This window comes from Aspergillus ambiguus (assembly GCF_047715705.1).
Source record: "Aspergillus ambiguus strain CBS 117.58 unplaced genomic scaffold BDV59scaffold_90, whole genome shotgun sequence".
Taxonomy (NCBI): domain Eukaryota; kingdom Fungi; phylum Ascomycota; class Eurotiomycetes; order Eurotiales; family Aspergillaceae; genus Aspergillus; species Aspergillus ambiguus.
Genome location: NW_027395603.1, coordinates 1 through 15,145, shown reverse-complemented (window position 1 = coordinate 15,145; position 15,145 = coordinate 1). Strand labels below are relative to the sequence as shown.

The 15,145-nt window shown below is 49.6% G+C and overlaps 6 protein-coding genes across 6 annotated transcripts; 3 read left to right on the top strand and 3 right to left on the bottom strand.

Annotated features, from left to right (window-relative positions):
• Positions 1 to 438: 438 nt before the first annotated feature.
• Positions 439 to 1,649, top strand: BDV59DRAFT_189972 (LSM domain-containing protein). The gene is made up of 2 exons (XM_073691691.1): positions 439 to 660; positions 746 to 1,649. Exons 1-2 carry the CDS (start codon positions 550 to 552, stop codon positions 986 to 988), a joined length of 354 nt encoding a protein of 117 aa, XP_073542532.1. The 5' UTR covers positions 439 to 549; the 3' UTR covers positions 989 to 1,649.
• A 210-nt stretch (positions 1,650 to 1,859) lies between these two features.
• On the bottom strand, positions 1,860 to 2,476 carry BDV59DRAFT_189969 (uncharacterized protein). The gene is made up of 2 exons (XM_073691690.1): positions 2,330 to 2,476; positions 1,860 to 2,193 (listed from the first exon to the last, which is right to left on the bottom strand). The coding sequence occupies exons 1-2, from the start codon at positions 2,452 to 2,454 to the stop codon at positions 2,142 to 2,144; spliced, it is 177 nt and encodes a 58-aa protein (XP_073542531.1). The 5' UTR covers positions 2,455 to 2,476; the 3' UTR covers positions 1,860 to 2,141.
• A 460-nt stretch (positions 2,477 to 2,936) lies between these two features.
• On the top strand, positions 2,937 to 5,300 carry phzA (putative serine/threonine protein phosphatase; the record flags this gene model as incomplete). Its single annotated transcript, XM_073695976.1, has 3 exons — positions 2,937 to 4,280; positions 4,347 to 4,499; positions 4,553 to 5,300. The coding sequence occupies 3 exons, from the start codon at positions 2,937 to 2,939 to the stop codon at positions 4,775 to 4,777; spliced, it is 1,722 nt and encodes a 573-aa protein (XP_073542530.1). The 3' UTR covers positions 4,778 to 5,300.
• A 430-nt stretch (positions 5,301 to 5,730) lies between these two features.
• On the bottom strand, positions 5,731 to 9,112 carry ura7 (small subunit rRNA maturation protein UTP4). The gene is made up of 3 exons (XM_073687645.1): positions 7,839 to 9,112; positions 7,535 to 7,767; positions 5,731 to 7,477 (listed from the first exon to the last, which is right to left on the bottom strand). Exons 1-3 carry the CDS (start codon positions 8,893 to 8,895, stop codon positions 5,921 to 5,923), a joined length of 2,847 nt encoding a protein of 948 aa, XP_073542529.1. The 5' UTR covers positions 8,896 to 9,112; the 3' UTR covers positions 5,731 to 5,920.
• Positions 9,113 to 11,876: 2,764 nt separating this feature from the next.
• On the top strand, positions 11,877 to 13,752 carry BDV59DRAFT_212180 (major facilitator superfamily domain-containing protein; the record flags this gene model as incomplete). The annotated part of the gene is made up of 6 exons (XM_073695975.1): positions 11,877 to 12,022; positions 12,080 to 12,250; positions 12,320 to 12,338; positions 12,390 to 12,546; positions 12,604 to 12,762; positions 12,875 to 13,752. 6 exons carry the CDS (start codon positions 11,877 to 11,879, stop codon positions 13,690 to 13,692), a joined length of 1,470 nt encoding a protein of 489 aa, XP_073542528.1. The 3' UTR covers positions 13,693 to 13,752.
• A 61-nt stretch (positions 13,753 to 13,813) lies between these two features.
• Positions 13,814 to 14,695, bottom strand: BDV59DRAFT_189965 (uncharacterized protein). Its single transcript, XM_073691689.1, has 2 exons — positions 14,020 to 14,695; positions 13,814 to 13,974 (listed from the first exon to the last, which is right to left on the bottom strand). The coding sequence occupies exon 1, from the start codon at positions 14,413 to 14,415 to the stop codon at positions 14,230 to 14,232; it is 186 nt and encodes a 61-aa protein (XP_073542527.1). The 5' UTR covers positions 14,416 to 14,695; the 3' UTR covers positions 13,814 to 13,974; positions 14,020 to 14,229.
• Between the last annotated feature and the right edge of the window lie 450 nt (positions 14,696 to 15,145).

The window sequence follows — 15,145 nt, the reverse complement described above, 5'->3', positions numbered from 1 at the left end:
AAAATAATATTTGGGCCATTCCACGTAGAAATTCTGGTCGAATAGGAAATCCTCGTACATCTGCGTCTAATAATCGCTTAAGTAGTAATTCTTCTTCGAATTCAGTAAGTTTATGGCCATTAGCGCGTCTTTCCGATCGTGATTTTGAGCCATTAAGCCGATCGCGTAGAGTATTTTCAGGGACTGTAAAGACCTGCGCAGCGCGTAATATTGACTTAATTTGACCTCCCTGGTAGGCCGAAATAGCCATCTGAATCCTTGATTCTTTAGAAAGAGGCATACTAGATTATGGTGGCGAGAAAAAGACGCGTTGAACGAAGAGAAGAGATTCTGGTTGAAAATCCGCGGTTCGGTGGTATCCGCGGTTCGGTGGTTGATTACGTTACTCTGTAGATCGGTTAGATAAGCCAAGGCGGCCCCGACCTCAACTGCACTTGACTTACTCCATCTTCTTTACGCGACCGTTGCTACCTCAAGACTTTCCAACGCCACCTGTTTCCTCTTCAATTGGTCTCGGACAGGAATTACCTACATCACGTCGCAGCCTAGATGAACGAGAATCAAGCCGTCCAATACCTGGAGTCGCTAATCGGCCAGACTCTTCGGATTCATGCAAGTGACACGCGCATTTTCGTGGGCACCTTCAAGTGTACGGATACGGTAGGTGGGATGCTCTCCTTCAAACCCAAAACAAAGAAGATTCAGGCAAATACGAGACCAACGCTGACCTGTGATCGAATCCAAGGCGCGAAACATCATTCTCGGAAGCACATACGAGTATCGCTATCCTACACCGGCAGTAGTTCGTGATGCTGTGGCAGACACCGAGAAAGACATCAAGTCTGCGGTGGCTCCACCGAACGTCCAAGTGAATATGACCAGCCGCTTCATTGGCCTGGTGGTGATCCCAGGCCAACATATCACGAAAATCGAACTAGAAGAGACCCCACAGCAAACCCAGATACGCGAGGTGCTCAGGAAACCATAAGAGGGGTAATTGCGTTTATGAGTATGACTCCTGCGCTGCTATCATCTGACAACGGAGGAATGCGACGAGGGTAGGGCTGATAGTGGGGGGAGAGATGGGATTCCAAAGAGGCGGTCAAATCAACCCATGCAGGCACGACGAAGCAATCCTGGCCACGGCGCCCTTGACTGGATCTGGGAAACTTTTACCAATACGGCGTTGCAAAGCCGATGTGCCAAGATTTGGACACAAGATGTACAACCAAGCGTTTCCCACCATAACGTGGTTAGGAGAAATATTGTTGGTCCTTGGCGCAGGTGGTAGGCTTGGCGATAGCCGCCACAGTCATATCTATCCCCAGCTGTTTACCGGAGCATCTACCTTAGATCGGGCCATATTCGACCTCGGGAGAGTGGGTGAAGGTCTATCTGTGTGTCTGGGTTACGATGGTGAAATATCTCGTGGTCTTCTGTGTGAAGAAGGGAAGAATGTCGGTGGTGGGGGAAGAGCCAAGACAGGAAGCGAAAGGCCGATGGAGGCATATGATTACCCTTGCCTTGGCCGAGAGTGATTCAAGAGGTCGGGTGCATTCGGAGTCCCATGAGGCTGATGGGCAAGGAGATGTATGCGAGTGGCTTTGCAGACCGAATTGAAATCTTTACTACGTACAGATGAAGTGCAGTAGTACATAGTTGTTGGGGAGAGACGAGGGAGTCCGTGCTGCGTGAGATGGGTCGGGAATTGCTTGGACAAGAGCGGAGACGTAGGTTTCCTTTCCGTTGCTCCTTAGGGTGTTTCGCCTCTCTTCTGGTACAAGGGGTGGGGGGATGCTGTCTAGAAAGCTGCTATAAATACCTATCTACTACGGACTTCCGTAAATATTCCGGACAATCATGAATCATCAACCTGTGGTGTAGTTTAAGGCACCCGCATAAATTCGTCTTAGTCAGCCCTCCGCCCCGCCGCCTCAGGCTTCCGTGTCCGGGCCGACTAGATGATCCGGACCAGTTATCAGCGGGCCTGCAGAGGATCCAGACCAGAACGGGAGGCGAGAACATCACCGTGAGTTCGAACTAGGTAGACCTCTCTTCTCTTTCTCCTCCACTTCCTCCTGCTCCTCCTCCTTCTCCTCCTCTTCCTCTTCAGACTGATCACGTTCGCCTCCGTCAATCATCTATCCTTCCCCCCTCTTCGTTTTCTCCTGAAACATCCTCCCTCCACTCCGGGTGAGTCCTGCAGCTTCTCCATGCTTTCCCTCTCCATAATGACGCATTCTCCCCCTCCTCTCTCCTCCACCGCGTGAACTGAACTCCCTCCCCATTCGACCAGGGGACGGCATATTGAACTTCTCCTTGTGTCCAGTCTACCTCTGCTTTCGTCTCTTCCTCACTCCGCAACTCCCTCGTCCTTCCCTCTCCATTCTTCGATTCCCGGATGCCGTATGCGTGTCCATCGTTGCCTCTTTTGACCCTCGCTCTAACCGTCATACCACAGGAGCTTTTTTTCGGCGAATCGGAACCTCCACCTTCCGATCTGCTAAGCTAGCTCTCTTCAGGGTTGGCGTCGCGTCAATCAGGTCCTCCTTCTCCTCTCATCCCGTCATCCTCGGTCGGCTTCTTCAGCTCATCGTCGTGTTAAATCTCTCCGACCGACTCGTTCGCTCTTCCATCGGAATAAACCACATCTGGGGCTGGTTCCCTGATCCACCTCAGTCAAGGAAGCTTGTGAGGACTGTTTCCGTCGTAACCCGGCTGTCCCCTCGCCTTCACGACAAGAAGTCTACCTCTTCCCCTCTACCGCCCGCCGTTGACGTCGGATCTTGCCTTCTTATACCCTCTGCTCGCTTGGGCCCTGTTCAAAGCCACATAGCAGCCAAGACGGCTACCTGCATTCCATCACCGCCCTGATAGCTGTTGGGTCTGTTTAACTTCTCATCCCCGAGCTTGGCAGATATTCCCGCCTTGCAGCAATGGGCCAGTCGCATTCCAAGGGCAACTCTGGCCCTGGCGACTCGTTACAATCATATCCGTCCTTTTCTCGTTCCGATACCAAAGAATCGCTTCGCTCCATCCGCGGCTCCATCCGCTCAAAGATCCGTAGCAGCGACAGCCCCCGGGCCTCCTTTTCAGGTCTTTCCCAGGATGACAAGTCCGATGCAGGCTCCGTCAAGTCGGTTGGGAGTAGACGCAGCTCCACCAACCTAAGCGCTCAGTCTCCCACCGCCGACGACTCTGCTTCGCGTCTGGACGCCCCGGAACCTCCACCTTCCCCTTCCCTATCAACCAGCTTGAAGAAAGGCCACAAAGATGTGAACGCCATGAAGCAAAGTGGCGAGGTCGACCACGTGTCGGATGTTCCGCCGACAGGAGGCGCTCCTCCCGGCTCAACGGCTACTGTCGGGGAGTCGATCCTCATAAAGCGGGAAGGTCAGCTCAATCCCATCTTGGACTTCATCATGAATACCCCCATGGAAGCGTCTTCCTCTCCAGGAATGGGTATGGGTGCTCTGAAGTCCATTGACCTGGATGACATGATCACTCGTCTGTTGGATGCAGGCTATTCGACAAAGGTCACCAAGACTGTCTGCCTTAAGAATGCGGAGATCACGGCGATCTGCACCGCTGCTCGTGAGCTATTCCTCAAGCAGCCGGCCCTGCTCGAACTCTCAGCCCCGGTCAAGATCGTTGGAGATGTGCATGGTCAATACACGGACCTAATCCGATTGTTTGAGATGTGTGGCTTCCCTCCAGCTTCGAATTATCTGTTCCTCGGCGATTATGTCGATCGCGGCAAACAAAGCCTGGAAACAATTCTTCTGCTTCTGTGCTATAAGCTCAAATATCCGGAGAATTTCTTCCTCCTACGGGGCAACCATGAATGTGCCAACGTCACCCGCGTGTACGGGTTTTACGATGAATGTAAACGACGCTGCAACATTAAGATCTGGAAGACCTTCATTGACACCTTCAACTGCTTACCGATCGCCTCCATCGTAGCCGGCAAGATTTTCTGCGTTCATGGTGGACTCTCTCCCAGTCTCTCGCACATGGACGACATCCGTGGGATCGCGCGGCCGACCGATGTGCCGGACTACGGATTGCTAAATGACCTTCTCTGGAGCGATCCCGCAGATATGGAAGAGGACTGGGAGCCGAACGAGCGTGGTGTGAGCTACTGCTTCGGCAAGCAAGTGATCATGAATTTCCTGCAGCGCCATGATTTCGACTTGGTTTGCCGGGCGCACATGGTAGTGGAGGATGGGTACGAGTTCTATCAGGATCGCATTCTGGTCACCGTTTTTTCCGCTCCTAACGTAAGTGATCTCCATCTTACCGCTCCTTGCCAGGCCTGTTTGTGTTCTGGACTGACGGCTATTCAGTACTGCGGTGAGTTCGATAATTGGGGTGCCATCATGTCCGTTTCTGGTGAATTGCTCTGTAGTTTTGAACTACTGAAGCCGTTGGATTCCACGGCCCTCAAGAACCATATTAAGAAGGGCCGGAAAGAACGTAGCAGCATGTTGAGCAGTCCTGTAAGTGTCTCCCTTGCTTCCTCTATCTCTTGCCAAGAACAGCTATTCGGCAGTGTAACAACGCCGAGACCATTGTGTCTTCTTCCATGTCTCCCTCTACTGGCCGGCCCGATTTCAATTCGCTGACAAGTTACAGCCTGCCACTGTCTCAGCTCAAAGCTACTAGACTTCCCGGTGATGATTACGTGCCAAGCAATCGATACCCGCCATATGCCACCGCCGAAGTGATCTGGGCCGCTGGGCCCAGGTTGATCGCGCATCCGCTCAGTCTTGAATAACAATCCGGTCTATAGCCATATTCAGTTGGGCCGGAATTCAATGAGTGTCCATGCAGACCATTGACCTGGCATTCGCGCCCAGCAGGTGCATATCCTCGGATACCAATTTCTGGCATCCTTGCGCCGACTCTCAGCTGGCGGCCCGTCGAAGTCTCCCGATATGGAACGTGACATATCACTGTCCAGCTCAAGGATTTGCCACAATTTACCAGTGTGATAGTCGTATGCATACACTCAAGTCACTGTCTTCCGTCCCGGGAAGGGCATATAGACTTGTCAGTGGCCCTGCTTTCACCATCTGGTTTCATCTATATGCATATGTGTATTGGAAGAAGACGTCAAGGACAGTTTCACTCATGACCTGTGAACGTTGCAAGTTTGAGAAGCAAGCAATATCCTCTCCACTTTCATGAACGCTGGTTATAGGTTTTTGATTTTTCCCCTTGTTATTATGTCAAAGGGACTTTGTCACCGCGCTTTATGAAATATGCATTTGTGTTTTTGTTTTCTGTCCTTACACTCTTAACATACCTGGTGGGAATTGCCTAAGACTCATTCTACTCCCTGGCAGTTCTGTATGTAATACAGGCCAGTCCGACAGCACCTCAACTAGAGACTTCAGGGAACTATAAATGGCGTTCAGTTGCAGTAAACGTGTACGACTGGCAGATACTTGTACCATTTCTAATATATCCTATAATTTACTTGTTGACCATAGTAAGTCCATACCTGTTGGCGAAATGCTGAGATAGCAAAGGCCGATGGCTCGAGATGAGAGCTGCCCCGTTTCTCGTATTGGAAAGGGAGACAAGTACCTAGTAGCTTGGAGTGACAGTTAGGGGCACGAGTTTGAGCCTCTCAACGAATATTTGTTCTACATTGTCTGCAAGGTACAGTCCAATACAGGTATACGAGAAACAGCTCCAAGAATAACTTTTCTTTACATCTATATTACCGGGAAAGCCTATCCTGGTCACCGGAAGGGACAAATATAGAAACAAAAATCTGTACACATCCTCATAAAACAAACCTCGCATACCGGACACACGGGATATGGGGACGACAGACAGCTCTGAAGGCACAACCCACTAGCCCGTAATAGCTGTTATCCTGAATCTAAAGACACCTAGGGCGCCTGGACATCTATTCATAATCCCGAACGTAACGACCCGGCAGTTCCACATCCCACATGGGTCTTTCCACGATCGCTACTTCGAGGCTGCTTTGCTGCCCGTCGTCCGAATCGGAAGTGAGCGGGACAATTCCGAGAATGTCACGGTACTTGTACGTGTGCCACCACCGGCGAGAAAGCTGAGCCTTATCTCCATCCTGAACCAGTTGTTTCTGGGATAGGGCGTCGTGGGTGTCATCAGCCGTACTATTTAGACGTAGAGACCGGCGTTTGTGCGGGGTATGGACTTCCGTGCCCTTATCATCTCTCCTTAGTCGTGCTAAGGTGGTTTCATGACTGTCGGTGTAGGCATCATCATTTTCGTAGTCCTCGTCTTCGTCATCCCGTCCGCGTATAGATGGCCTATCGAGAGACACCCACTCGCCCTGAGACTCGTCGTGTCCTTCGATTTTACGAACCTTTGCACCAAGTGAGACGTCCGACTTGGCCAGTGGGATCCTATCACCGGCGCCGGTATTGGGCTTCTTTCGCTCATTCTCTTCGTCTTCAAACGGATCGCGCTTGCGCTTCGAGGGCTTCTTCGAAGATGGCAATGAAGCATCTTCATGAGTGTCCGCGGACGCAGTCAACTCTTCGGAAGACGGAAAGTCCTGGTTAAGATCAAACATCCACAGCCACGAAGTCCCATACAGCCACAGACGTTCCCGGGTTTCTGTCAGATCCCATAGACAGCCCATCGCACGGTCCTTCACGCCCCTAAACGCAGCAGGTAGGAATGCCTTGGGATTCCTTTTCGACCAGTCGGAAAGCCTGCCTTCAATGGCCTCAAACTCCACCAATTGATGTTCGCTTGTGAGAGCCATCAGTCGGCTTTCGGTCTTCGAAGTTTGGTGATCAGTCTCGTCTAGTAGCTTCTTGCTAGCCTTGTTTTCAGGTCGGAATGATAAAAAGACTATGCCGGACTTGAGGCGCGAAATGGGCGAGTCTGCCGCAGCGAGACGCCAACACTCCCCTTCGTCTGTCGATTCCTCGACACCGTCGGAAGAATCATCGTCGGAGCCCGCATCATTATCAGAATTCGTAGCAGCCTTGGAAGGTATTCTAGCATCTCCCAAAATCCAAGTGTCGACACAGCCAGAGATGTCGCCAACCGCAAGAATTTTGCTATTTTCCGAAAATACGGCACATCGAACGGTCTTCTCATAACCGCCGAGGGTACCGTGAGACGCCTTTTCAAATCGTGAGTGGCGCGACGGCCTCTTGACTTCAATGAGCTTCGAGAGGACCTGGGGTTTCTCCTGCGAGGACGAAGCGGGCTGGATCCGAGCCAAATAGATACCACTATTAGGACGGACAATGCAGATCCACCGGTTATCTGGGGAGATCGTCACAACCCGAGCCCCATCATCAGAGAGTGCTTCAGGAGCGTCGAGTTTTTGGATGCGCAGCGCTCCTTTCTCGTCACCCTTGCGCCGACGAACAGAAAATACCTTAACATTGGAGATTGTAGCAACAACGAGTATTTTGCCGTCGGAGGAAAGCATCGCAGACGTAATATTCTCTTCACCCTAGTGAGACCATTTCGTTAGAGTGACTTTTCCTTTCTATAAATTGTATGAGCTTACTTGAATCAAGACCTTCCCGACAAGTCGGTGTCTCTGGCCATCTGGATTCTCATGAACAGATGCTGGACCACGAGATACGCGCCAAATGCTGGCCTCTCTATCCCAGAAGCTCATAACCAATCGAGATGACGGAGAAGAAGTAAGTTGCGGTATTTGAGGCAATGTCGGGAGCTTCCGGTGGTGTTCTTTTCCGAATTCACGCAGAGGTAAGACAACCGGCGCAGCGTCAGGGCCTGAATGTTGTTAGCTCAAGTTAGCGATATGAATCAGGGTTGGATATGATATAAGGAAATCTCAAACGGACCTCCAGAAACAATAATGCTGATCTCCTTCGTTTCATAAACAGCAAAGGTCTTCACATCATGTGTGTGGTAACGCCGGTGCATCACTTCAGACCATCGGCTTCTCTTGTCGCCTTTCTCCGGTTCTTTCTTTCGGTAAACGACAGTCCGCTGGTCAGCGCCGCCACTGACAACCGTGTCCCCCGTAGCGCTGACAGCAATGTCAAGGGTATCTGCGAGATGGCCCTGTATCCGCTGGATGAGGGAATAATTCTTCGCATCCCAGAACCGGATTTCGCCCGCAGAGTCGCCAGAGACGATGGTGCCATCTGGGAGACACTTTACAGACCAAACAAGCAGCTCCTTAGTCCCCCCGGAGGGACCCTTGCCCAAGGATATCGTCCGTAAAAGCTGGCCACTCCGAATATCGAACAACCGGATAGAACTATCGGCATAACCCGCCACGATAGTGTTGCGATTCTGGAACGTAACGCTAAGGACTCTGGCCCTCTTCGTAGAAGGACGCATCAGACGCAGGAACTTCAAGTCGTCATCCGCCGTCGACAAGATGACGATGGATCCATCGGCGCATCCAGCTGCTATATGTTGACCGGTATACTCTCCCTCTGCAGGGGGCAGTAGTTTCCCATCCTTCCCTCGTTGTGTCGCCTGCCACCTGGGCTGTGCCGCCAAGCACCAAATTTCGCCATAGTTACCGCTCGAGTGGCGCAGCGGACGGCCGCGTTCAAGGTCCCATTCCGTTACCGCGGTGGAATATCCGATACTGAACAGACGTAGCCGTCCGGGCAGTTTGACACCATCAGGTCCAGTTTCCTGCGGATCAAGTGTCCATGTGAGACCTTCGATACTTCTATCTTTTCCACCCCGGAGGACCGTCTCCTGGAACCAAGCGCCGCGCATGGGGTTCCATATTTCGATATCACCGTTTGCGCGACCAATCGCCAACCGAAGGGTAGGAACGCCACGTCCAGCAACTTCTGCTGATGGAGGGTGGGAGAATGCAAGCGCATTAATCGCCTGGGGATTGTACGGCACGAAACGGCAGCGGTGGATGTCCATCGTGGATTGTGGCTATGGTCAAGATCGAATTTGGCGGAGTTGTCCAGAAAGGAAGAGGGAAAAAAAGAAATCAACAATGGCTGGCAGATATTCGAAAAGAAAAGACAAAGATCCACCTCGGCTCCAGAATTGAGCCGGTTACTGAACGAACATTCCGAAAAATGGAGGCTGAGAAAACGAATGATGGGATGCTTTGATCGCGAATCTGATGTTTCCGAGCTTTTTTTTTTTTGCCTTTTGGAGATACAATTTTTAGCGCCGCCGGCGACTCCACATTCGGATAGTCACGTGATTTAATGTTCTCTTCATAGTTCCGTAGTGCCGTTTTGCACAAGGATGCCATCATGCACTCAAGCATGATCTACTCACACGATGCAGTTTGTTAGGGCCTAAACACTCATTAGAGCTGTCTAGCGGTTCATCGGCTACGATAGCTATCCCTGGCGCAACCTGATGTTGGGCACCCGTCGACTCAGCTCGTGCCCGCAAGTTTTGGTGACGGGGTCTCATTGGTCGCGTGTTAGCCTGGATCATCATCCAGAATGAAAACTGAATGGGCTGAATGGTCTGGACCTGATAGGATGAAGAGACCCTCTGTCTGGTCAGCTCGCTTACAGGCGGACAGGCGGGGAATCCTGGCCTAACCCCGACAATAAATGGATCTGCTCAGAGATAGGCCTATTGCCCAAGCCCTGATGGAGCAATACTGCTCTCCGCCTCCCGCATGGCGAATATATAGACTACTCTACTTTAATATATGCTTGGTTTGAGTCATGTTCTTCGTCAAGGATTTCGAGTCTTTCCATCTTGACATAGTTGGTTTCCTAGCAATCTTAGGAGAAGGATCCGTCACATCGAACTACCAGGTTTCGACGTTGTCCAAGTTCATTCTCATACCACGTCTCCTTCCGGTCCCCCAAGCCTTCATTCGAACTTCAAGGCCCCTTCGACTGGAAACAATCCAAGGAGTAGCTGTTGGGGCCTACTCAGGAAATGTACGCACCTACATCAACCGCATCCCGCATGTTATACTTGGAGGGGACGAAGAGATGGGTCTTGATCCCGACTACACCGTTCGTAGGATATCGCTGAGAGCCAAGGATGAACCAACGCGCCCTGGTACAATGCAGGATGAGACCGCATTTCTCGTGAAAGCTCGAACTATCAGCTTGCTCTCATTCCTATCAGTTCTCGGTTGTGGAATGCCAGTTACCCTCCTGGCATTGTCAATATATTACGACGATGGATAGGCCCTCTTGGCCACCATCGTGCTCTCCTGTCTCTCTTCTGTTGTCGATCTTCCTTGCACATGGGAGATGAAATTCGGCGAACGCAAGGCTAGAAGAGATATCCCTAATTCAGACGTTATTGTCTTCTATTCCAACGGCGCGTTCCTCATAGTCAAATGCTCTGAGCAGATTGCAAGAGCGCTTTTCTTCACGCCCGAACGATGCAAGTATCTTCTCAATGATATGATGTATCAATCCCTTGCACTTTTAGGAACACTTCTTTTAATGTTTTGGGGTGATAGCCCTTGGAAACGCAAAATCACGCATGCAACTTGCCTTTGGCGTATCATATCTGGTGCTGAACGCTGCATATTGGGTCGTTTCTGCAGTCAAAGAAAGCTGGCACTGGGACTATTCAACCCTGGAGATCTCGCCCCCCGTAATCATTGAGAATAACTGCGACGGCCAGGGGGAGTTCGTCGGAAACTATACCAAGGCTCTCTGGGTTGCCATTCGAGAAACCCGAACCTCTCAGTGGGTTAGTAATTTCGCCGAAGACGCCAGTGGGGGCCAGAGCGTCCGAGAACAGCAGAGTGTGGGATGAGTGGTTGGTTGAAGCAGAGAAGGCAGCGAATGATGCCGACCCAGAAAACTGGGATTTTAATGATGCTCTTACTCGCTGTTTAAAGAAACACAAATCTCCCGTTACCCAGATTGCACCTGTCACTAGACGGGCTGAAAACGTGTGATCTGGGCAGTATATGTCTGCCCATTTAATCAAAGTGAAAGCTCCCCAGTAGTTGAGCAGCAGACTCAGCTTCAAGTTTCGGAGTCTTTCTGGAACGCAGTTTTCAAGCAATATCTTGAAACTTAGTATCAATGGTTTCTCTATGTTTGGAATGCACAGGTGTGTGAGAGGGCGTGGTACATAGGCAATCATTGATCTTTTCTCTATCATAGTGGTTTCGACTGTGTTTGAACAGGCCCCCAGTTGAATTTGACCCAATTAAGAGGTTATGTCCTCCAATATAAAGTTCGAAGATATGCTGTGTAGACCAGTGTCTGCTTCCCTGCTTTTCAATGTATATCTGGGTCCTTCCCTCGGAGGTAGCCTAATGGATGTAGAAGGCTATTTAAATAAAACGGCTATACGAATATAATTAATCTTTTAAATTAATTCGATCGAACCCTCTATTTGGATCACTTTTCTTCAGCACGAGTTATACTTCAGGCACCCCTTTAACTATGACTAGTCTGAATCTATGCACGGGACATCACCATATGCCAGTTCAAAGAAGATATTGTGGTAAAAGAATGTCTCACCACCTTCACATTCCCAAGTCTAGAATTCGCTCGCACCCCTCCCAAGGCGCCAAGAAACTCCGGGTGCACCAGCTAAGCCGTTAATCGTAGGTGCTCCCTCCGCTCCAATACGTTTACCTTCCTCTCTCTTGGCATTAGAGTAGCTGCGGGGTAAACACTCCATACGATACCCCAGATTCCAGGGTTTCTACTATTCTCCGCGGTGCTTGTCGGGTAAGTGACCCTTACATGCCTTGGTTAACTCGGTTATTGTGTGCTCTTAACTATGGGGATAAACAAGCGGTCTATGCAAGATAAAAGTACGAGTAGTGCCCAGAAGTACGGATACCTCCCATAAATCTGCCTGCAAGTTCAATTAGAACTATATGTTTTGTGCTCTAAGCAATTTTTCTTTCTCTAGAGTTGTTGACTCCAGGTCTTTCCTCCATCATGGCAACGCGGCCTACTCCTTTGGAGGAGAAGTCTCTTGAGACGCAACATCTTGAGTCAGTCCAGCTCGAAGAAGGCTCCTCTAAACCCAATACAAGGAGAGCTCCTGTATATGGCATTGATGAAGCTCACCAGAAAAGAGTGATGTATGTTTTAGCATTCCGAACTTTTGTGCGTTTACTAGAATTGACCATACACCACAGCCGACGAGTAGATTTTCGTCTTCTTCCTATCTTAGGTGTGATGTATTCCATTTCACTCATTGATCGCACCAATCTCGGTCTCGCTCTGGTTGCAGGGATGCAAGAAGATCTTGGATTAGATGTGGGAGCGAGGTACACCATCATTGTGATGGTATTTTTTGTGGCATACATGTGAGTCGCTCAAGGACCATTGTCATCGAAAATATTGAAGTATATCATCTTGTTAATTGGAATAAACAGTGTCTTCGAAATCCCAAGCGTTAGTGCCACACTTCTTCAAAGCCGTCACCTTGCCTAACCCCACCTATAGAATATTATTCTCCCGAAAGCCGGTGCTGCAAATTGGCTGGCATTCCTTGGGGCCAGCTTTGGGGCCATTCTAATTGGCATGGGATTTACGCAGAACTGGGAGACAATGGCAGTTTGCAGGACTCTGCTAGGGACGATGGAAGCTGGCTTCCTTCCTGGTAGGTTAACGTTGTCCTGAGAACTCAAACTATTCTCTTTTAATATCTCCCACACAGGATGCACTTATCTCATTACCTGCTGGTATACTCGATTTGAAGTGGGAAAGAGACTGGCTGGCTTCTGGCTTATGTCAGTGGTGCTTAACGCCTTCGCTGCCATATTTGCCTACGCGCTCACACTCTTGAAGGGCACACATGGTCTCAACGGGTGGAGATGTACGTTGATTTCCTCCTTACAAAGTCTATGTCTGCAGTGTTGGGCACTCGTTATTCTCCTTAGGAATTCTCCTGCCCTGCTCTTATATAAACTGACATTTTTTATATCCAGGGATTTTTATCGTCGAGGGTGCCATCACCTGTGGAGTGTGCATCTTCGGGTGGTTCATCATTATCGACTTCCCTACGAAAGCAGAGCGATTCCTAAAGCCCGAAGAAAAACAGTTCATCATTGATCGCATTAACTATGATCGCGGCGATGCTGAGGAAGACCCAATGACCGCTGCACGCATTCTTCACCATCTCAAAGACTGGAAGTTGTACTTCTGGGCCTTCAACCTCATGGCATCGACGCTCCCAGGATATGCTTACAGTTACTTCAAAACTATCGTTTTGAAGGAAGGTATGGGGTACAGCACTACAGACAGCCAGCTACTAAGTGCGCCGCCTTATATATTTGCGGCTGTCATAACCTATTTCTCTGGCTGGTTGACAGATAAATACCGGATCCGTGGCCCAATTATTGCTGTACATCAGCTCCTCACGTGTATCGGCATGATAATCATGGCGTACGGCGGGGCAAATGGGGCCAGGTATTTCGGAATCTTTCTGGGAGTTGGAGCATTGCAGTACTGCATCCCAGGTGTGCTAGCCTTTCAAGCAAACAATATCACTTCCCATTCGAAACGCGGAGTGGCATCTGCGACTTGCTTGATTGGGGGAGGTCTCGGTGGCATCATCGCCAGTGTGGCGTTCAAATCCAGCGAAAGCCCACAGTATACCACAGGAATATGGGTGACTTTTGGTGTATCCATGGTCAGCATTGTTCTGATAGCAATCATGGATATCTATTTCGTTAGGATGAACCGGAGAGCAAAGAAAGATGGCTTGCAGCTTGAAGAAATGGACGAGTGGTATTATACACTTTGACTTATTCTGCAAATGCATCGATAGCTATGTCTCCCAACATCCGCTCATGTTAAATTGTGGATTTTATGGGAGGGAGGGCAATTGGGCACACGTCAAGTTACGTTTAGCATATGTATGCCTTGTCTACCTGTATGCAGTTAAGATAAATCCGTGTTTGCTGATGAACTGCCAGTCCAAGCACTGGAACATATATTAGTGGCATCTTAGTTGGTTCTCGAATTAAAGATTTCGTGGTTGTTGGCAACCTACGTCTGCTACGTAACTCAAGCAGATATATTTATTCTGTACTGGTTAGTTTACAGTCATCCACCAGGTGGCCTGACCTACTTATTTATATTGTCATTGATTGAGTGGCATAGATGGAAGGCTCAATCACTGTTTTCCAATATCCAGACTAGAGAGGATGTAACAACAAATATGTGAGACCGTGATCTGAACCTTCCTGATTCATGAGTGTCAAATCAACGCAAGGTCAATGAACAAAAGCATCAGCCAACGGACTTTATTCGGGAGTAGATATATAATTCAAACTATCATTTATGGCGCGCACGTGGGATGACTATCGAAAATATACCAATGGATTATTAAGTATGTATAAGGACATGTATACGCAGTATGCAGGATAAGCGGGGCAATGCCATGCCAGTGGAAGGAGACATTGGAATCTGATTTTGCAATGAAAAGGGATAAGATAATGAAATTAGACGAGCCGTGTGGATTCATCGAATGCGTGAGAGCATCTGTTGTATCACTTCATTTATCGGACATCTGTGTCTGGTTGCCAACAGGCTAATCCTAATTCAAAGGACTGCCACGTCAGAGTATCCACGACCCACTGTCCAGATCACTGGAGAGTCCCTGTTATGATCCAATAGGCGCAAAAGTCTCGTCGTTGACAGGGGTCATCCATAGCGCAATCCACCAGCCAAGTGAGGGCCGATCGGTGTTACCCACTGTATCTTTTTCGAGCTTATGCATGGGGTTTGTGGAGGCTGAGTTTGAGGGGTAACTGGATTGTTGTACCAGACAGTGGTAAGAAGGGCGCGCTAGGTGGGGAGAAGAATGGGATTAGCCGTCTCTTTAGGTCAGCAGCCCCACCCCCCTTCGGGTGTTGGTCTGCTTCAGTCAAACGATAATTTTCAGTCAAACGATAAATTTGAAGCCTTTTAGACTGCCAAACACCACCACCAAGATGAATTCTAATTCTGATATCGAGAAGCGTATTTCTGAAGCCTACAAAGCCGCTAAACGCGCTCAAAAACCGAATTTAAGCGCGTTGTCACGTCAATTTAACGTTCCTTACCAACGCCTTCGAGCCCGCTTCCATGGCCGCGCAGACCTTTCCTCACGTTCCAACGCAATAAAAACTCTTGATAAGGCGCAGGAAGGAGCGCTAATTCGTTGGATTGACCAGCTAGATTCTCTATATTCTTCGCCTACTCCTGCAATGATT